The sequence below is a fragment of the Maylandia zebra genome, linkage group LG12, assembly GCF_041146795.1.
Source record: "Maylandia zebra isolate NMK-2024a linkage group LG12, Mzebra_GT3a, whole genome shotgun sequence".
In the NCBI taxonomy this organism is placed as follows: Eukaryota; Metazoa; Chordata; class Actinopteri; order Cichliformes; family Cichlidae; genus Maylandia; species Maylandia zebra.
This window is the reverse complement of record NC_135178.1, coordinates 13,896,748-13,919,219: the sequence shown is the minus strand read 5'-3', so window position 1 is coordinate 13,919,219 and position 22,472 is coordinate 13,896,748. Positions and strand designations below refer to the sequence as shown.

The window sequence follows — 22,472 nt, the reverse complement described above, 5'->3', positions numbered from 1 at the left end:
AAAAATCTCGAACACGGAATAACTTTTGATGTTGATTATTTCATCAAGAAACGCCAACATTCATGTTAAAAACCCTGAGTTGTCCTCACCAAAACAGCCACTTTAGGGTTAAAACAATCAATGATCCTCAACAATGGGCTCTGTTGGCTTGTGCTCAGACCTTGAGAGCAATTATAACTCATTGTCAGCGTAAACAAGCGCGGACCTTTTCCACATTCAGCAAACTACACTGAACCTTGTCACCTCTAGATTGCTTTTACGCTGACAACTCCAATTCTTTTCATCCTCCTGTCTTGTGTTCACTTCTTTGTTCCCTTCTCTCCATGAAGTAAAAATTAACCTGAGCCTATCTTTGCCCAAACCTTCGACAGTGTGTCCGAGTGGCATTTCTTATAACTAAGGCTGTAATTTCTAACCCAAAACCAATGTAATTTAGTAATAAACCCACCTCCCACAAGCTCATCCATCAACACCACAGTAATAAAGGCCCCTTGCAGATCATGGGCATGAGGGTCACTATTCCTCCTCTATCTCCTGCTCAGAGTAATACTTCTTCTCTGGAGGGAATCTCCCAGCTGCCTTGAGGACTTAATCAGATGTGATTCCCAAAATAAAGAGACCACATTAAGCCTCGCTGAGGAAGTGCTGACGGAGGACTAATATCTCCTCATCTGTTTATTATGCGCTATAAAGACAGAGTCGAATGGAGAGAACTCCACGAGTGCTTAATTGCATATTGATGTGTATCGCAGGAGAGAGAGGCTTGCCCCCGCTACAGTGTGGGTGGCAATGAAATGCCCTGAAAATAAGCAACGATGGCACAGACGATTTCCAAAACTCTGGCTCGGGATTTTTCCATTTATTTTAATAACAATTTTCATCATGAGGGGAGTGCCAGAGCAGGAGAAGCAGAGCAACACACTGAGGGATAATGATCTCAGGCCTCCAGTCAAAACTCAGGCTGGCTCCTTAACACGAGCAGCTCGTAAACACAGCCGATAGCAGCGAGGGAACGCACCCAATTAAAAAGCTCTTTCTTTCAGCTCATGAAGACAAGGCCTTGTTTTTTTTTTACCTTTTATCTTTCACCTGTCAGAGAACTGAAAGCAATACTATAAAGCAGCTCTAACTAAAGACCTGCAGCGCAGGGCTTAACCCGGTCGAGCGGAGAGAAAGTGCACAAGAGGAAGTGGTTTGACTGACAACGGAGGCCTAAAAAACACAAAACAAAACAAAAAAATCCCCAGAGGCCTTGTGAAATTCTTCCTCTGTTCATTCCGCTACAAATGATATCTGTTTATCTTTTAAAGAGGCAGACGATTCGTCGTTAACATTTCTCGTATCTATGCGTAAACACACAACGACAAGATAAATCTCATAGCGAGAACCTGCTGTGGTTCCTTTTTCGACGTGTCGATGGTGAGTTTGGTTTAAGGGTGAAATACTCGAGAATGATTAGATATACGCAACATGGTGCTGCACATAAATGATGCAAGACTATTGACTCAAAGAGATCAACACGAACAGCTCTTTTACCAGCAAATATTTAATGAATTCATAAATATCATGAAATATCTATAAAGATGATGCAAGCTAGGTTCAGTATTATTTAATGAACTGATTTTAAAAATAGTCAGTTAATTTCTCCCAGTTACATCACTGTGAACTGAATATCTTTTGGGCATCAGTTTAAAAAAAAAACCCCAAAACAAGCAATTCAACCAGTGAGCAAAGAAAAATAATCTAATAATAATAATTAATAAAATAATAGACAGTTGCAGTGTTGCTTCCAGCTCATGCAACAGTGTGATAAGAAGAAACAAAAAACTATGGCAGTCTGCATCTGTCGCTGAGCTGCACAGGTGGCGATATGTGGGCTGCTCTGTAATAAGATAAACTGATGTGTTGACACAAGCCAGCAGATGGTGCCACTTGTGATGTTTTCACACGTAACACAGATGCATTAAACACTCCCCCCCTCCCCTCCCCCGCTTTGACAACCACAACCTGTATTCTTTTCAGAAGATACAAAGATCGATATCTGGCCTTTTATCATCAATGGACTCGGGAACAAATGCGTTGTCTCGAAAACCAGCGTGCAGCTTTTCTCGCTGGTGGCTTGAAGTACACCTTGCCTGATTCATCCATAGCGGCTACCTCGTTTGCATACATAAAACAGCGAAATAGAGTCATGTGAACGAGCCACAATGTGCCAAATACCTTCCGTGCACCCAGCAGTTATATTAGAGCGTGGGTGTGTGAAAAAAACACAGATCTGATGTTTTACATTCTGTGTGGGTTACTCTGTTATCTGTCTGTAGCAGGCTTGTGGGAATATGCGAGGGAGTTCACGTTTCAGTTTGTGTCTGTGCGCTTGCAAGCTCTCATGTCCTGCTGTGTGTATGTTAACCACACTCATCCTGTGCGTCGAGCCACTCGCCTGGGAACATGACGCGCTCCGCCTTTTACCCCCTCGGTCTCTTCCTCTCCCTCACTCTAGCTCTCACTGTCTCGTAAGAAACTCATTGTGCTGTGAGGTAAAAAAGAATACGAAAAGAAGAAGAAGTCACATTTCGCCCACAGCTCTGAACACCTGAGCTGTCACTGAATTCTTGAAATGCAGAACGAAGCATCACCGAGTACGTCGCACAAACAAAGTCATGACCTGCTGTGGTGAGGATGGGGTGGGGGTGACACTGAATTAGGCCACAAAGTGAAAGCATGTGTGTCCAGGACGGTGTTATTCAAACATGCAGTAAGTGTGTCTCTCCCCATGAGCGGCGAGAACAAAATGGAATCAAATTAGATCAGGAGAGGGTTTATTTTAGCAAAAGAAAGCAGGATGGGGGGCACTGAAGTATCGGTTACAACGCTAGCACACTTCTATTCCTTGGTTCCATTCTCTGAATTGCTCTGAGGTCAGAGCGCTCTGCCGAAGCTCCCGTTTTTCCTTGATCCATTATTCATGCTTCCCCAGTGGAGCTCTGCCTCCGTGGCAAATAGGTTTCCACAGCTACGCCGGAGCACACGCGTTCACACACATGCAGATAATGATGCAGATAAACACGCGTTCAGATCATCCACATACAGTGTCAAACTGTCTTTTCACATCCCGTGACACAACAACCATAGCGAAGTGTGAGAGCAACAAATTACTTCAAAGCAGAAGCAACAGAGGGATCCAACGGAGGCTGCAGCATTTCACGCCTATCGGGGGCCGACATAAGCTCGTTATGGAGCAGTAACCATGGCGGGCACACATATGGAGGAAAAGGGTTCCTCCTCGGCCAGCTGGGCCAGAGGAGAATCAGCTGGACTTTTATCCTGCAGGTTCATTGATCGGCACGTTAACAACAGTAGTTATAAATTAGCAGAAAGAGGGAGAGAAAGACAGAATATACAGCACGGATTCAGGGTGACGCTTTTGTGTAGCAGACATGAAAATTGGCTCTTGGCTTTTAATATCCACCCGTTGCCTCTGTGGAACTGTAAATTCAACTGAATCTGAGCATTATGCCTCCGTTATATCGAGTGAAAGGCCACTGCCGACTCCAGAAAATCTGAGCTAGGAAAAGAGGCCAATGCCTTTGTGTGCATTTGCCTCTTGTGTACAATAAAAAATCTTTACCCTGCTGGGATGGCTCCTCTGGCAGTCCCCACGGAAATGCGCTGGGTGCCCGGACGGTTCAGATTGTTCTGTCCGTTAATGGTGAGAGTGTGGTGGCCATGGGCAGATGAAAGAGATGGCATCACGGGGGAACAGGGGAAGTTGGCAGCGGACAGTGGCAACTGCACCTGTTCAGCTTTAGCTTGTCCACCTCCCAGGCTAATGTTATTGTTGTTTGTGCCGGTGGAGCTGGATGTTTGAGACCAAAATGAAGTACCGGCGAAGGTATTGCTCTGCCGCACTACGGTATGGGTCCCTGCAGTGCCTGCGTTGCCCGCCGTCCCCCCGTGGGGTTTACGTCTCTGGGAGGCCAGGATGGCATTAGAGGCAGCTCTTGTACTGTTAACCAGGATGCACTGCTGGCAGGAGCAGGGCTGGCCAGAGCTGGCGCCCACAGGCCAAGACTGGGACTTGGGGATGGAGCCCATGATGAGCGGGTAGGCCAGGTCCATGCGCCTCCGCAGGCGTCTCTTTCTCTGGCTCTGCCTGTTGGTCTGAGACATGCTGTTGAAGTCGATGAGGTAGCAGAAGCCCAGAGAGGTCAGGTCCAGCCAGGGATGCTGCTTCTCATAGGCGTTCTGGATGGTCACGCAGATCTCCATGTCGTACGGCGTCCATGAGCCGTTATCGTTCTCCCACTCCCACACCACACCTTTCCCTGGGGCAGATGACGGATCATAGAAGTTCCTCTGGACTGGTCTCATGGTGCCTAAGAGGAATCAACAGAGAAGAGAAGTAACGTGAGGACGGCTTTGTATTCAGAAAGCTTATAACATGTTTCACTCCAGTAAAATTAGCATGTAGAAAAGAAATGGGGGCGGGGGGGACTCCTCGAAAATCCCATATCCCATAATGCATCACATTGTCCATAATATTCAATTCAGATTTCTTCACAAAACCTCTTTTGCATCAAAGCCAACACCTCCAGATTGAAAAACAAGGAGCCCAGAAACTGAAAAACCTGATGACATCATAAGGATCATTAATGCATAATCACTTCTCTAATGACGTCTGTGCCTCTGCATGGAGATTTTAAAAGTTTGCATAAGTAACCCTATGTATCACCACGGTTACTTATCATGAGTCATACTCACAGGCTTCACCACACATAATGAGAAGCTTGTTGGAGTGCCCCTTTAATGTATTTCAATTATTGATCTCACCACAGGCCGAAAATGAGATGGTGCTAATTTAATGAGAAAAAATAATAGATAATAGAACATGGGTTTGCCTTTCACAGTTTGGTGATGTATGCTCGCTTGTGTGCCGCTATAATTAACAGTTAATGAGTAAATGAATAACTGTTTGGATGATAAATAGACAGAAACTGCCTGTGACATTAGCCTGAGGAGATCCGCAGCTTTTCTGTGTAAAGCTCATCAAGTGAGCTAACAAGTGTTGAGACGCCAACTTGACCAACCGAAGGAGATGAGGTATAAGAGTTCACCTTCTGCCTGAAGCGATAACAAACTGGGGTGCACACATAGTCCAATCACTCAACCTTTGAAGCTCCTGCTGTGTCGTAAACTGCATGCATGGCCACATCATGCCCACAATGCCTGCTGTGTCCGTCTGAACGGTAAGGGGGTGGGGGGCATAAAGCCAGGAGCTTTGTACTTCTGTCCGTCTGCTGATGACCACTCAGCTCCCACCTCCATTATAACACAATTACTGTAGTCACATGGGAAATTAGGACACCTTAGCTTATCCATCTCCCCGCCACACGTCAGCACGGGTATCCAGGCACTCCAGCCGAAAGCGTCATCCCCTCCTTCCCCCACCTAATTTAACGGGTAAATGCACACTCCCAAACCAGGGAGGACCAGGGTGATAATGGAGGGAAGGGAGTGTGTGCCGAGGATGAATGGGGGTGGGAATGAGTAGAGGGTTGGTGGGCAGCAGTAAACCCTCACCCGGGAGCTTGATGCTGGCTCCGGAGAATAAAATGCATCAGCAGGATCAGCAAGTCTGACCTTGAGTCGTTGCTGCAGACTGCTAAAGGACTGGGCTCGACAGCTAATTTTATTTGGAGCGTCTTTAGAACCACGCACACACACACACACACGCACACACACACACACATTTACAGATGACTGCTCAATGAGCCAGCTGCCTGTGTCTCTCACGTCTTCAGTCAGTCAGCCGTGCACAACTTTCTCAGCCAGTCACATCCATGTCTGCTCACAGCTTGCCAACTTGCTTTCTTATATAGCACTATGCAAAAGGGTAAAAACCACCTCTTGTTTCTTTAAATTTTGCTTCAAGTGAGCCAGAGTTTGTTGTAATTAAAAAAAGGGTCTTGAGCAATAGTTCTCCAGGGTTTCTAACGGTCTTTCTGCTTTTTCACCCATTTCTAGTCCAGTCGACTGGACAATTTCATAGCTCAGTCCTTGAACACTGACCTGTGAAATATTCTACAATAAAAAGCACCTGACTCAAGGGATGAGCCATTGGTGTTTCTACATATAACATCTTCAGGCACTTTCCTACAGCAGCCTGTTGCAAAAACACATCAAGTTTTCCTATTATATTTAGCCGAATCTCAAAATAGCAAGTTGACAGGCATGATATAGAATAACAGCAAACCTACCATGTAATAGCATAATATATCATAATATTACTCTTGCACCAACGTGATTTCCAAAGAGTTACTAGCAAAAAAACATTGTGTTTCTCAGCACATGTGCAGCAAGTCCTTAAAAAATGGGAGAAAACCATACAAGTGGAGTGACAAAGAAGAAGTACCAGGCCTAAAAAAAAAAAGTACAGTAGATGAACAGTATCTGAAAATCATCTCTTTAAGAAATAGGAAAAGTTCAGGCAGAGACCTGACACAGGACCCACAGAGATGCATCTGGACCTTCGGCTGATCAGTGATTGTCTACAGTCTACAGCTGTAAAACACAGTGGAGACTCTGTCATGGTTTGAAGCTGCATTTCAGACAGTGGTGTTAGAGATCTTGTCAAAATTGCCGTATGGTTTTACCACAATACTGAATTTCCATGTATGTTTGCATGCTTCCCATTGTGGTTTACGACTTTTGCACTGCACAATTTCCATCGAGATAATAAAAAGAAATAACAAAGATTTCAGCGTATTTCAAAAATACAACACGCACATTAACAAAGCACTAATTCCTAAATTTAATAATTTTCTCTATACACAAATCAGGGGAAAGCTCTGACCCCCTCATCACTGTGGCAACTGTGGGATGCATTATGTTCATGGCCCGATGGATGGCGGCACAGCTCCAAACAGTCTTGACCAGCGTTAAAGTGTAAACTGTAAATATTTAATCATGTGGAGATGTTTCATTCCCAGTCTCAACTTCAGGGAGGAAGCAAAGATGGACATTATCTCTTTCTGTAATCCTGTTAGGTATTTGTGAGCACTTTGATGGTGCACCATGCATGAAACGAGCTCAACTTGAAAGAGTTTCTTCAAACAGTTCAGTGGGTTTTAAAGGATGAGCGTCTGGCAGTCAGGTTTCTTGAGTGTAACTGAATGAGGTCAGGACCGAGCATTGCTCAGCATTTACAGCCAGATAGCTGCACAGTTCAGGACTCTCATTCTTCACCATCACACTGGAGTCGAGCGTAAAGTTGTCCAGTAACTAAACACAAGGGGTTGTTTGACAAAGCTTATAAGGTGTGTATGTAGGTTAAGAAGGTGTGGGGGATGGGGTGCTAGCACCTAGATGTGGTTTGCTGAGAAACAGTTTCAGAATGTAACTTCTCCTTAAAACCACACATTGACATTTCTAGTCAGATGAAAAGCCAAATTAGCATTTTGTGCTAACTCCCATGTTTAATGTGATGAGTATCTACCAAGGTCATTTTAATTAAATCATACTGGAACTAGTAAAAATGAGACCTTTGAATTTGGAAAGCTAAAATAAAAACCTTTACAGTTCGGTATTTGTCAATTTGGTAAACTTTTATCACATTCCTTTTGACTGACATGCTTACTTAGACTTTGGATGTCTAGAGGACTTCTTTCGAAAAGTTATCTGGTTTTTACTGTTACTATTTCATTTGAAAAATTAAACAGTAATTTATTAAGTACACACCATTGTTTCGATTGTTAATGAAGGACAGAGCAAAAAAAAAAAAATACCCAAGATAAATAATCCAATAAATCTGACTTTAAATAAACTTTAAATATTTGCATTCTTGTGTAGAGAAACTATGAAGCACACCGAAGAAAACACCAGAGGTCACAACAACACTTTGGTCTGGGAGCCTCCTGTAGGAAGCTTTATACAAAACATACACCCTGAATCTCTTCTCCGAGTCTCATGTTGGGCTGTAATTCTCTGCTGTGTATCCTACCTTCCTCTGTGAAAACCCAGGACCGAGTTGTTGACGTTCTCCCCATGACCGTTCTTGCTCTTCCTAACAGGAAACGAAGCGAGAGTGGCTGCTTCCTGTCTGAACCTGTGCGCCTTTGGCAGCCATCTTTCCTGCCTTCCCTTCTCATCTCTCTTATCTCATCTCCCACATTGTCCTCTAGCTGTCCTTTCCCCAACACCAGCATGGTTTGCTCTTGGGCAAGCTGGAGCTGTGTGATGTATTGCCACATTGGGCCTCACTGTGGGACTCTAGCCCTACTGTCACACGGGGCCAGGAGGGTTCAGGGTGAGCTTCATTGCCCTCTCACATCATGGCTGTAGGGAAACTTCCCTCTGTCTGTTCATCACATGACACCATGCCAGTCTCCATCCTTAATAGCTTTGTTTTTCTCTGGAAGTGAAGGAAGCCCAGTCTGAATCACCGTTTTATATGGAAGGACATGCATCATTAAATTCTAACATCCTTGGCTGCCCTTAGAGGCTTACAGCATAGAGACACAGCAGATTAGCAAAATGATGCTTTGTAAAACATGCCAAAGGTTTATCTCTGAAGAAGACAACGACAGCTCGCATATCACAGCAGGAAACCAGCTCCAAACACTGCAAAAACGAAGCTTCTGAGAAGATGAACTTATGTCTAAGGATTGAAGAGATGCTATCGCCTTTTATTTAACCAGCAAAACAGCTCCTTCAAACACAATAGACATAAACAACTACAACATCTTAAAAATGTATTGTTATATTGTCCTGCGGTTTAAACTTTAATAATATATGGGCACTGGAATTTTTTATTTCAGACTGGGATCATTTGTTTTGTAGTCTGTAATCACGTTCAGATTAAAACATATTTAAAATGTAACTGTATGCACAGAGAAACTGTAACTTCCTCATTTTAAAAGAGGTGAGAACATTGTGATTGAGTTCGTAGTATAATATCCTATGAGATTCAGGCTATGAATGGAGATTCACAGGTTCTCCTGAGCATCAAAGAGCCAGACCAAAAAAAGTCCATGCAACTGCTAACCCAGCAACCAATGGGCTCAGCCAATCGATGACAGGTGATACAATCACCTAATAACCCAACCATATCATACACCCCAAATCCCCAATTCAAAGACAATGAATCATTTCTGCTTGACTTCCATAAGCAAAGCTTCTTTTTTTAGGTATAGACACAAAAACTGTTTGGTTGGGTTGAGACGGACACGGTCAGGTTGAAAACAACATTACAACATTAACTCTTTAGTTTTAAAAACGATGCTAAAGCTGAGACCAACGCGTCCCACTCAAGCAGCCCTATGTGACAAGTTAAGATTCAGATGCCTCTTCAAATATCAAAGCAGAAAACAATTTTTTCAATTTTCAATTTTGTTATACTAAAAACATGGCCACCGGTATACGCACTTATTCTGTCTTTATCCTCTACTTATAATGTAACACACAACAAACTAGAGGAAAAAAGGCTTTTACACCTCGTTACAGTTCATTGAGGGAGTAAAACTACTTCCTTCCACGCAGAGACCCTCTAAATCTGTCACTCGGGTTATGACACACTACTCTGCGGTGTGTTCAAGAAAACTGTGGTCACAAGAGCCTTAAAGAAAACTGTCAGTTCCTTATGATCTCTTGTCTTGCCGTGGGTAACACCTGCATGGCTGCTGCAAAATACACAGGATTTAATCTTTGCTGTCACACTGAGGAAAGGTTTTGCTGTCGCTGAAGCTGTCTCTGGGGTCTTAAAGGAGAAAGGGCAGGAGGAAGGGTTTGCTCGTATGTGAACCTTCATACAACTGCTTTCCCTGAGAAAAGCACCGACGGAGTCAGCACCTCATCTCCTCTCTCATCTCATCCGCTGCTGACGCCAGCTTTCCCTCGCTTTCCACCGTCTCTCCTGGATCTGTTTCAGCAATGCCTCGCTGAGCCATTCTTCACATTTTCCACTCTGTCACTCACTGGACCCCGTCCCGCTCTCACTCAACGCTCAACTCTTGGAGCGAGAACAAAAATCTGTGTCATTGAATTAGGGCGCGCATCACCTTGTAGTTAATGCTCTTCTTTGCACTGCTGCTTTGGGAAGAAAGGCAGAAGAGAAGCGCCAGGATCAGGCACTATAATATGGCCTTATAATTGACAAACCTCTTCAATTTCCCTGGGGCTGCGTTGAACCTATTAGTGCGGCGGTTTCCAATTTAACTACAGACGGATGGGGGCCAGTAACAGGTCCAGCATCATATGCCTTGACGGTATCTGAGAAGCAGAGCTACCTATTCTTTGTTAGAAACCAGGCAGCCCACTGCCATAAAAGAGAGATCAGTTACAAAACGTATTTTAATGTAACCAATATTACATTAACTTGATCTTGCGCTTTCACAGTGAAGAAAACCACATTTTTGGGTCAGCTGTGGCTCAGGAGGTAGAAAAGGTAATCTACCAGCCTAAAAGATCCCTGGCTGCTCCAGTCTGCATGTACAAGTATCCTTGGGCAAGATCATGAACCCTGAGGTGCTCCCGATGCATTCATCAAAGTGTGAATGTTAGTTCGAAAGCACGTAGGCTGGGAAAAAAGTGCCTTTGTGAAAGGTCAAATTGGGCTGTAGTATAAAGTGCTTTAAGTCCTTGAGCAGAGTAGAAAAGCGCTATATAACAACCGTTTAATTTACCATTCCCCAGTTAACTAATTAACCTTCACTTTACAAACTGTCCAAAATAGTGATAATGTGCTTTTTTAATGCTGCGAGCCAATGCTGACAATAACCGGACTGATTTAGTGGCTATTTAACAGACCATACAGTATATGCACTATTTTTGTTTGATTTGCTGTGATTGCATTAAATTACAAAACTTGCACCAACTGCCAACAATTTCAATGCGGCGTGACCAGACCCAAACTCCGTATTATCACCTCTGTTAAGAGCTGCATCTTCAGCTACACCTGAGCAGTTTTCAGCAGCTTTCCAAGTGTGTAAAGTCAAGTGTGTGCTCATCACTTTTTCGACATTCACAAGGTTGCACATGGTGAATTCTGTGTGACAGGTTGAGACTTTTAACGTAGACTTCTACTACAATGTCACGAGGCATCTGAGGGTGAAGATTCAGCGGAAATGAGGGGAAATGTGATGCAATCAGTTGTTTTTTTGTTCATGCTGACACAATCCCTGTTCACCGGATTTGCCTCCCTGTGATTCTGGCCCACTTTCAGAAAATTTGAAGGGTCCTTGTTTTGACACACTGGAGGCGGACCGGCCTGCTGAGGTGCAAGCACAAAGACAGGGCTTCTGCAATTCTTCTTCTTTTGCAATTCATTTTTATTTATAAAGCACCAAATCACAATCATTATCAAGACCCTACAATAATACAGAGAAAACCCCAACAATCAGACAACCCTCTATAATCAAGCACTTGGCAACAGTAGTAAGGAAAAACTCCCTTTTAACAGGAAGAAACCTTCAGAACCGGGCTCAGCGAGGAGCAGCCATCTGGTGTGACTGGTTGGGGGTGAAGGGAGGAAGACAGGACAAAAGACACACTGCTGAAGAGAGCAAGAGATCAATAATAATTAACAGCACAGCTCTGGAACAAGATGACACCGAGCTGTGATGTTTACAGGCACATCCAGGTAACCTTTGATCATACCCATTGTAACATCGTTATTGAACTGCAACTTAGAAATCAGGCATATTGAAGAGGTAAACACATAATTAAAGTCGGACAAAATACAAGGGGTGCTTACTGTGACATCATCTTGACTGCACCTTCTTCCAAACTTCAGCTACAGAAAAGCATATCTTTCAGAGCATGGTTTGCCACAAATTAATATTTACCACAAGTTCATTTCATTTTACAGTTGAACAATTCAACAGCACAACCGCGAACCAACGTAGCACCTAGGCACAGGCTCTTCAATTGCCAGCACACGGCCTTCAAAATACCGTCCATATGAACAGTGAACGCATGATGAATATGCAAATAAATCCTACAGTATGGGGAAAATAAAATAATTGAAGTGCGTTTGATGTTTTCTAATAAACCCCAGAGCACAGCTAGGGAAAAAAAACAGGACTTTCATCTCTCAAAAAAGGGCCTTAGCAAACAATAAACCCACGCTGGCTATTAGTGACGATCAAGAGACAGAAAATCGTGGCTAAAAAAAATGCACCGTGGAAAGATCTATCTCAAAACAGATCTGTGGCTACAACGTAAATACGAGGAGAAGTGAACTTTTCATTTATATGCATGCACTGCTGCGAGAAAAGCTCTCCTTTTCAAAAGATGTTGTCATACCTGTACATGAAAGCCTCAAAATCTGTAAAAGCATTATCTGCTCATTAACGAATATCCTGAGATCAGAGAGCATAATAATGAGCCTGGCAGTCTGGCATTAAGCTGCTTTAACAGCATTATATGTTTCAGTGTCACAGTTCGCCTGCTCCTCTCTCACAAAATCACACATTAAAGCTAATATTCTAGAGTGAGATGACACTTTATTTCCCCCCAGCACGTAGTTCTATCTATCTATCTATCTATCTATCTATCTATCTATCTATCTATCTATCTATCTATCTATCTATCTATCTATCTATCTATCTATCTATCTATCTATCTATCTATCTATCTATCTATCTATCCATCCATCCATCCATCCATCCATCCATCCATCCATCCATCCATCCATCCATCCATCCATCTATCTATCTATCTATCTATCTATCTATCTATCTATCTATCTATGGGCATACATGATGAACGAACAAAAATGGAAGAGCAACCGCTGGTTGAAAGGTGGTGGAGGAGAAAAGGCGTAAAGGTGATTGAACAGGAGAAAAGAAAGGGGGGAGATGCAGGGGAGAAAGACAAAGATAGAGTGAAGGTGCGAGGAGAGAGAAAATGGGGAGATGGAAAAGGGCCAGACAAAAGTGCACAAAGAAATGCTACGTGAGTGTATTAGGAGAGAAGGAGCAGATATGTGATGAGGGGAAGTTTTCTGCCAACGAAACAATAAAAAAAGAGGATGTCTCACTTCTGCCCGAGCTCAGAAAGTGAACACTGCAGTAAAACCGGCCCAACTAATACAGTTTTGCTGCCAGCAAGACAAAGTGGTGAAGAAAAGTGGCGTAACTCCCACTGCAACCCTACACATCCTCAGCCCCTTCAACACTCCAAACTCTCCCACACCTTGGCCTGGGGAGCTGGCCAGTTACCATGCGCTTGTGCAGAGCTTGCACTTACTGAGGTAACAAAAAGAGACAGAGAGGGGCAAAAAAAAAGAAAATCTTCAGAAAATTAAGTTACAGTCCTGTCCACCTGCCAGCTCCTGTAGTGCCGCAATAGACCCTGAAACAACCTTCATAGATGTCGTGACGGTTCTCGGATGAAGAGGTTTGAATCTTCTGCTCTCTGACTCATTTTGTTTGTGTACATGCATGTGTTTGTGTGACCACTAGAAGACTCTGAACTACCCTGAAGAGGTGAGTGTGTTTGAATGCACAATGGCTTCTGCTTCACACCACTTCAGCCTCATCACGTCCAGCAGGAGCCTCGTTAGCGTGTCAGCGCCGTGCTGTCACATCACTAGGGCAAGCGAGTAGGAGGCACAGCCTCAAGCACCGTCATAAGACACACAAACACACACTAACATGCAAGCTTGGCTTCACACAAACATAGCTCCACACTGCCAGACAGCAGTGCCAGGGTTACAGTTAAACAGGTTTCTTGTTAGGAGTGAGAGGCACTTTCACACACGGGAAACAAAATCCTGCTACGCTAACTTTTCCAGTCAACTTATAGGCTGACAAAACTGAAAACAGCTTTTGACAACATTCCCTTTTGAGTTATGTGATCAACAAAATTTTCTGGGATTTTTCTAGGTGGTACCAATCAGCTGGTGCTAAACTAACAAGCTAATCAGTTCCAGCTTGCTGTGGGAATTTACTGTGGCTTTAAGGGCACAACTGCATTTTACAGTAATGACAGGTATTATGAAGCCATGGAGTTAAGATGTCTATGGGGGAAAGCCATGTGGACATGACATCTGCCTGCCCATAATTACTGGACACTGACTTTTTTAGCTACTGCATACTGGCTTTCCTGCAAAAAAAAAAAAAAAATCAGCCTTTTCAAGTGTATAATTGTAAAGATGAAATGGTTTTATGTAATAAAAACAAACTTTCATCTGGCTTCTCCCCCCCCCTTTTTTATAGTTTCCATTATATTTGTGGAATAAAATGAGTCACTTACGTTTTTATTTTACAAATATATTTGAATTTGAAGAGTGAAGGAACTGAGATGATGTCTTTGTGCACTATCCCATTGTATGTGATTCACAGAGTACTGTGCAAAGGTCTTGAGACAACCTTCAAATTTCTTTTTATTTTGCTAGGAACATGAGAAATAGGTGAAGAGATTTATTCAAATGTGCAAACATACATGGAAATACAATATATTTCCATGCATGGAAATATATTGTACACAGTTGTACAATTCAAATGAGTTTAAAGGTCAGACCGCTTTTATTTTTCAACACAGCCTGAACTCTCCTAGGCAAGCTTTCTAGATAGTTCCCCAGGCTACTTGAAGGACACTCAAAGCTCTTCTTTGGATGTTGGCTGCCTTGCTTTTACTGCATTTGCACTGTGTTTGGGATCATTGGAAGTCCAGATGGTATTGTGCATGTCGGGTCAAAATCTGACCGTACATTTCTGTGTTTACAGTTTTACCCTAATTCTCATCCTTAAGAATGGCTTCTTGACCGTCACCCTTCCACTGAGATCATTTCTGATGAGAAAGAGCAAATAGTGGATGGATCAGCTGAAGGGTCAGATGCATCCTTTAGGTCCTGTTACAGGTCTTTGCTGGATTGTTTTTTCTTAAGGGCATGGCTTTCAGACACTTTTCATCTGCTATAGATAATTTTTTAACCCTGCCACTTCTTCTTTTGTCCTCCACTTGTCCTACTACCTCAGATGTTTTAAAATCAGTAGGTCATCAGGAATCACCTTGGTGTAAAAATATAGTGGTAACAATTTTATGCAGGCAATTTCATAACATTCTTGCATAACACTTCTTGTATGACTGCTCAAATGTTTAAGAGGTCACTATTAAATGTGGTGGTGCAGTAATTTCACTACATTAAGAGAGTTGACTATTTTAGCTTCCCTATTTTTGCATTGCATTAGCGATATTTGAACCACCTCTAAATGCAATTTGGTGCAACAGCATCATGTTATTGAAAACAAAATCTCCACGACTGTCTGGAAGAAATGGAATATACTGGACTGCATTGCAGGTATACCCGCTAAAATGACAATACTGTCAGTGGCATTAATATCTTGATATTTGTGAGTGATTCCAAACATATGGCCAAGCTCTTACAGCTCATCATACATTGTTGACATGCTCTGTTCAGCAGGGAGAAAGTGATATACACAAGTGCAATTCCCACACCACATGGTGCAGTATTCAGCCGTGACGACACAATATTTCACGTCAGGCGTCACACCGCTACAACAGACTGTACATCAGTGAAATCAGTGAAACCCATTTACATGCTCAGCAGAAAGCTGACTGACGGCCAGCCCAAATCGGAGCCGACTTTGAGGAACAGCTCGCGTGGTTCACTGTCTGAACTTAAGAAAATAATTCCAGCAGCGAATCAAAGGGGAAGATTTCATGGATACCCAGGATCCATTATTGCACAAAAAAATATGAAGTGGAAGATAAGCGGCGATGGCGGAAGGGGCTAGATGGAAAAAAAATTGCACAGAATATTACATTTGACAAATAAAAGAAGTCTGACTCACTGAGATGAACAGTATGCAGTAAATTAGTTTGCTGAGATGGGCTTTTATAACCCACTTCATGGCTGTCAGACACGGTCAGGTCTTATCAGAGGAAACGCCTGGCTACATTAAAGCAAGCTGTCACTGTGCCAGAGTACAGTGCTCAGCTTTGATCAGCAGTAAACTGGACATGGTGTGAGAGAGGTCAGCGTATATCAGACCACCCAGTAGGGTGATGAACATTTTATCTACTGTACCCCGTGACAGATTTACCAAAAACAACTTCACCTTAAGTATGTTCTACTTTCCCGACGAGTTATTAGGCCCAGACCTTTTCCCAGCTGAATCACAAGTGTAATCACATTTCTGCTGTGTTCATAACTCAAATTTAATGAAGAGACATTCATCTTTTGTCCAGTCATAATCGCTCATTTTAAAAGCTCACTTATTTTCACTGCAGCGTTCCCTTTTCGATTATTGAGTCTATTAAGAGGAACCAATTCATGCTTGCTAAGGGCAGATGTCAGGGCTGAATGTAATCGGGGTCATGTCCTTGTTGCAAAGTTGCTGTTGGTTTGCTAAAAGCTTTTATTGAGCTCAAAGCCTGACCACAGATTCGACAGACCTCATCAAAGCCTACAGACGTGACACAGTGGCACGCTAACTTTTGAGGGTCAAAGTATTTTGAGAAACCCATTATACAAACCCACTTTTCAGTAAACCAACGGTAAGGTAACATTAAAGAATCTGCAAATGAAAACTACAAATATGAATATGGATGATAGTGTTATGTGACGGTGTGGTTTGGACGCGCCTGTCTCACAATGAAAGGTCATTTTCAGTTCAAGAACACAACTTTATGCTATCGAGGTTCTAACAGCTCATTACGCCAGACCTCGGAGATCCCTTAATTATTAATGGTAGATTCGACACAGTGCTGGAAACATTGCTTAAAGAATTCGGTCCATATTGACATGACAGCATCACGCAGTCACTGCAGATTTGGCGGCTGTAAATCTCCCTTTCTACCACATCCCAAAGGTGCTCTGTTGGATTGAGATCTGGTGACTGTGGAGGTAATTTAATTACAGGGAGCTCATTATGTTCAATGAACATGATAATTTGAGCTTTGTGACATGGCGTGTTATCCTGCTGGAAGCAGTCATCAGAAGATGGGTACACTGTAGTCGTAAAGGATGAACATGGTCAGCAGCAGAACACTCAGGTAGGCTGTGGTATTTAAACAATGCTCGGTTTGTACTAAGGGCCACAAAGTGCGCCAAGAAACCATTTCACCACCACCACCAGCCTGGACTCTTGATATATAGCAGGATGGATCGAGGATTTCATGTTATTTACACCAAACTCCGACCCTACCATCTGGATGTTGCAGCAGAAATTGAGAACAAACAGTGAGGCAGTGTTTTTTCCAGTATTTTGTTCTTCAGTGTCAGTTCTTTGGCTATCCGATTCAACCGCACCATGTTCAAGGTCACATAAATCATCTTTCTTCCCCATTCTGATGCTCAGTTTGACCTTATGCAGGTCATCTTGGCCATGTCTACATGCCTTAATGCAGCAGTCCCCAACCTTTTTTGAGCCACGGACCGGTTTATGCCCGACAATATTTTCACGGACCGGCCTTTAAGGTGTCGCAGACAAATACAACAAAATAAAACTAGTACCGGTACCGAAAAAAAGAAGATTTATTCATAACACACGTGAAAAGACCCAGGAAAACCGAGTAAACGATCAAAACGATAACAAAATAACGCTGAAAACCGATAAAATCCTGAAAACCATACATTTCACACCTGAGCCTCAACTCTCGCGGCCCGGTACCAAACGACTCACGGACCGGTACCGGTCTGAGGCCCGGGGGTTGGGGACCGCTGCCTTAATGCACTGAGTTGCTGCCATGTGATTGGCAGATTAGACATTTGAGTTAATGAGCTGTTTCAATCTAGTATCACAAATGATTACGGCATTGAATGACGTATGTACAGTGACTGAAACTAGAAGGCTGCCAGTATAATCATGTCCCAGTGTTTCTGTTTACCATCTTAAATGTGACTTTAATACCAGAATCAGAACTACTTTATTAGACTTTTTTGTATTCTTTTGTCACTTAAGTCATTTCTCACTTACAGTACTATATGTGAAGCTTGTCCAGGGCTTTCATTTCTCACATACTGGGCACAAGGGCTGACTTTCAGGCAACACTTTCTCACCTTTTCAAAAGCTGACAGCAGAGTCGCAATATTTTGTGACACTGCAGGATCCCTCTGACTGTCAGTCTTCTACATCAAGCCTCTTAAATGACAACAAGCTGAAGTTCGTGACAAAACAAAGAGGCGAGAGAAAGCGCTGAGGGCTCGCCACAGACTCATATAAACCTCGAAAACTTATGGGGAAAGAAGTATAGCCTCTGTGAATTCTATGTAGAATTATTCAGTAGCTTAGAAGCAATAACAATGAAACAAAATAATTGTATTCTGCATGCATTTATCATTTATCCTTCACAACGTTGTGGAGAAATTTTGGTCCACTCTTCTTTGCAGCGTTGCTTCAGTTCATTGAGGTTTGCAGACGATTGTTTATGCACAGCTCTCTTGTGGTCATACTATAGCATTTTAGTTGGGTCGAGGTCTGAACTTTGCCGGATTTGTTGGTGTGATTGTGATCATTGTCCTGTTGCATGACCTAATTTTGGCCAACTTTAGTATTTGGACAGTTGGCCTCACATACAACACTTTGGTATAAAAATTTGTTCATGGTAAACTTGCTGTCAATTTCCCATGGCTGACAAACCCAATCATCACACCTCTACCACCGTGCTTGACAGATGGTATGAAGTGTTTGCGCTGACATCCTGTGTTAGGTTTTTGCTGAATGTGGTGCTGCTTCAATTTCAGCAAGGCTGGCAAGATTCCCAACACGACTGACTGACATCCAGCCTCCATGAAACCATGACAGAGTCTCTACCATGTTTACCTGATGAAGGCTGTATCTCTCTACTGACCTCCTCTGTACAAATTGATGACAATTTCAATTGAAACCTTTTGGTCATCACTTACTCTTTAGCCATTTTCATCCTTAAGATTAGTTTCCTGACATCCACCTTTCCACTGACACCAGATGAGGCTTCAGTGAACAGTAGATGGATCAAATGAAGGGCCAGATGCATGTATTTGTGGGATTTTGAGATACTGCTCATCTGACGTAGATAGTTTTTTAGACCTGTTACTTCTGCTTTTATACTCCACTTGACCAGTTCCCTCAACTTTTTTAAAGACATACTGCACAGCATACCGAGCTTTGTCAAGTTAGGTGCAAAATACTGTTTTATGTTTGTCAGCCTGTGTTATGTCTGGCATTTAACTGAAGACAAGTCAACAAATTATGTGTTTTTGGGTGTAAGCTGCTAATAATGTTACACAATAATTAACATCCTTCTTATTTTATCAAGAACACTCCCAGCACTCCATCATTCACGTTCATATCAAGGTCAATTGTTTAGTCATATGTAATATAGTTTTATATGGGAAGGAACACTTTTAATCTTTATGCTATCTTCCAGATAAAGCCACTCTTTTTATCTGTGAATCAATAATGTGTCAAAATATAGAAAAAGTAACAGCGATAACAAAAAACTAAAGATGTTGTAGTTGTCTTCATTGCTGACCAGCATATCTCTCTCTAACTGAAATGCATCCAACAAAACACGAAGGAGGCAACTGCTGTTTCAGCTTGATAAAAACTGACCCAGAGGCAACACTTTTACACACAGTTTGCAAACCTGTATCGACAGTGAAACGACATTATTATCATTATCATTACTTCCTGAGTTATGACGTTTGATAACGGCCAGAAAAGGATTATTGCAAAACATCATGATGCAACTGTGAAGCAAACCTTAGACCTTCAGGATATGAAATGTCATCATTTCACCATTTCATTCTTTAAGAAGTTTGTGTCATACTTTGTCACACTTCACTTATCAGTTCTTGAGCAATGGCCAAACAAGGCCTTTGTCAAATCATGGTGACCCTTTTACAACCAAACCAAAATTAAAATCAGCTCATCAGTCCAAGGACATTTGTGTGGAATTAGAAGAAATTCCCTCATTCCTGAAATATTGTGTTCAAGAGTATAGCACAGACAAGCTGACAACATAACTCCTCCACACCGTGGCGGTTGCTGGCACGAGGCATAAAAATTGATGGTGTGAGCAGCTCCTCTGAATAGCACAAGCAGAGTTTGGCTGCCAGGAAAACCTGGCAAATATTCCTCATATCACAGGCTACTGCAGGATGCTCCTCATGCTGGACAGTCACAGGACTTGGACTCTTACCAACAGCCATGATTTAGAAGTACTAACAGGTGACACGCAGACAGGAGGAGCAAAAAGTGAGAATGCCTCGCATTGACATTAGGCAGAGCCTGCTGGGCAGCCAACAACCAAAATAAGTGATGTTTTTGTGTAATGCATATGAAAAGTAAGCTTGAGTTTATCCCACGCCTTGTTAAGGAAATACATCCTTTGTGTTCATGAGTTTAAACAGTTGTGAGGGCAGCATAGAAATGCACACATAAAGAAAAACACAACAACTGACTACTATCTATTTTTTTTACTTACGACCGGCCGTCAAGCTGCAGTTAGAACTGGACCACGTAGTTTATTATTGTACACCTGACAGGAGGGCTGTCGAATTCATGGCTGGCATTTTTTCAAATCTTACAGCATGTAAGCTAGTTTTTCTTTTTAGTTTCGTTTAACTGTAACAGCCTTGGCCTTCACGTTGTTACCAGTGTGTGACAAATAAGTCAGAAAGTGTTGGAGAACAACGGCAATCATCCCTTCGCAGATCCCTTAAATATATTTCAGATGCTAGCATTGAGCTTCCACTGCAAGCTAGCAGTTCTGTGATTGGCTGTTTATTAACACAAAAAGTAGTCTGATGTTCGGACACCTGGCTTATCACTTAGATGCTGTTGAGGCAGCCGTCCCTTTTCAGCATTAGCGGTTTGTCGTGCCTCCACACTGCTAAAGGAAGGTCTTTCGTTTTTTTGTAAAGCAAGTGAAAAAGCTAAGTCTGAGGCAGAAAATCCCACACTGTCTTTGTGTATTCACTGAGTCTGATCAAGGGAGTTCTGAGTTTGGCTCGCCGCAACCGCTGGCAGCCCGAATTGCGTCACTGCAGCTCTGATCTCAGTCAAAAGATGTTTTCAGTAAATGTTAGACCATACGGTGTAGATCAAAGACACTCTATTGGTTACAGCAGGAACACTCTGTCCCTTTTCAACGTGACAGCTAGCTAGCACTTGGCAGATTCTCTGTGTTATGAAGCCGCACGGAAATTCTTCAACACAACAAACAGAACAAGACTCACTTTATTTATCATATTTTGGAGCAGCTCTATCTGCAACAGACTGGAAAGAGTTATTTATCTAGGAAATAAAAGCACCCAAGATGAGAGTGATGATACTTAAAGACACTGCTTCGACATGCTAGAACAAGATAAGAGATCGGCCCATAAATGGATCCAGGAGAGAGGCTCGTTTAATCAAATAATGCTGTGATCATGCATACGTCTTTATTAGCAGGAGCAGCAGCAGACAGACGGGCTGAAACAGACAACAGTTACTGATCTGACTGACCTCCTAGAGCGGGCTGATAAGCAACCAGTGCAGAGAGTGGCTGTAAAGCCGCTTCCTTGATGAAAAAGTAAGATATCTGCTTTAGAAGTTCATGCGCTGGATTAGAAGGAGATGTGGAGATGCACTTTAGCTACCAACGCCAGTGGTTTCCAGGGGATGCACAGCCTGCTCATCACTATAATGCAATGAGGATAAAGAATCATGTGTACCGTTTCACAGGTAACCGCCAGTCAAACTAAACAAGCAACTTTTCACTCTGGTACCTTGTTGCAGACATCTGCCTCTATAAACAAAGCATGTTGTCAGATAAGTGATAAAAAACACGGGCAGATGACTTCATAATTAAAAACAGGCACGCTTTGATGGGATGGATGGCGAGGTGTCTGAGCGCATGTGAGAGTGAAGGAGCAGGGAAATGTGCGCGGTGTTATTATCCTTCCCTCCGCTCTGTCACCTTCCATCAGGAAAACGTTCCACCTCTCCCTCTGTTCCTCTTCTCTCCTCACCTCTGCCTGCTCCCCCCCCCTCCCTCTCCACGGCGCTGCTGCTCCTGTTCCTTTCCTGCCAACACGCAAGTGGATTTCACCAAGCTCGGTGCACTGGAGAACCTGAGCACAGGGTCTACCAATAGGCTGAGCATCATTTTGCTGTTGCTATAAACATCCACTCGAAGTTTCATATACATGCACACTCATTTATGTATGATTCATCTCTTGCAAGTCGAAATACACCCAGTATGAGAATGTAGTATGACATCTTCTAACGCAGTGTGTCAGCTTGTGCACCGCTTTCTTCTTCAGGTAACTCTGTCTGCCTTGTTTCTATTTCTACCTGCTTCTTCTTCACATTTCGATACCAAATGTGCATTTTAGAGTCGCTGGACTCTCTGCTTATTTTCTTTCTTCTGACGCAAGTGGGATTTCACAGTCAGAGCTGATGCATACAGTACCTGACCTTTACCACGTACATCGCAGGGATCCTTTTTACAGCTTCCTCCCACAGACCACCAGAACAGTT

General features: G+C 42.9%; 1 protein-coding gene across 3 annotated transcripts in view; it reads right to left on the bottom strand.

Annotated features, from left to right (window-relative positions):
• The window catches only part of dtx1 (deltex 1, E3 ubiquitin ligase), a 48,113-nt gene that overhangs the window by 18,643 nt on the left and 6,998 nt on the right, over positions 1-22,472 (bottom strand). For all 3 annotated transcript variants that reach the window (XM_004544182.3, XM_023153249.3, XM_004544181.3), the window contains one exon: positions 3,629-4,376. In XM_004544182.3, coding sequence (XP_004544239.1) covers positions 3,629-4,376 — 748 coding nt within the window. The remainder of the gene's footprint in view (positions 1-3,628; positions 4,377-22,472) is intronic.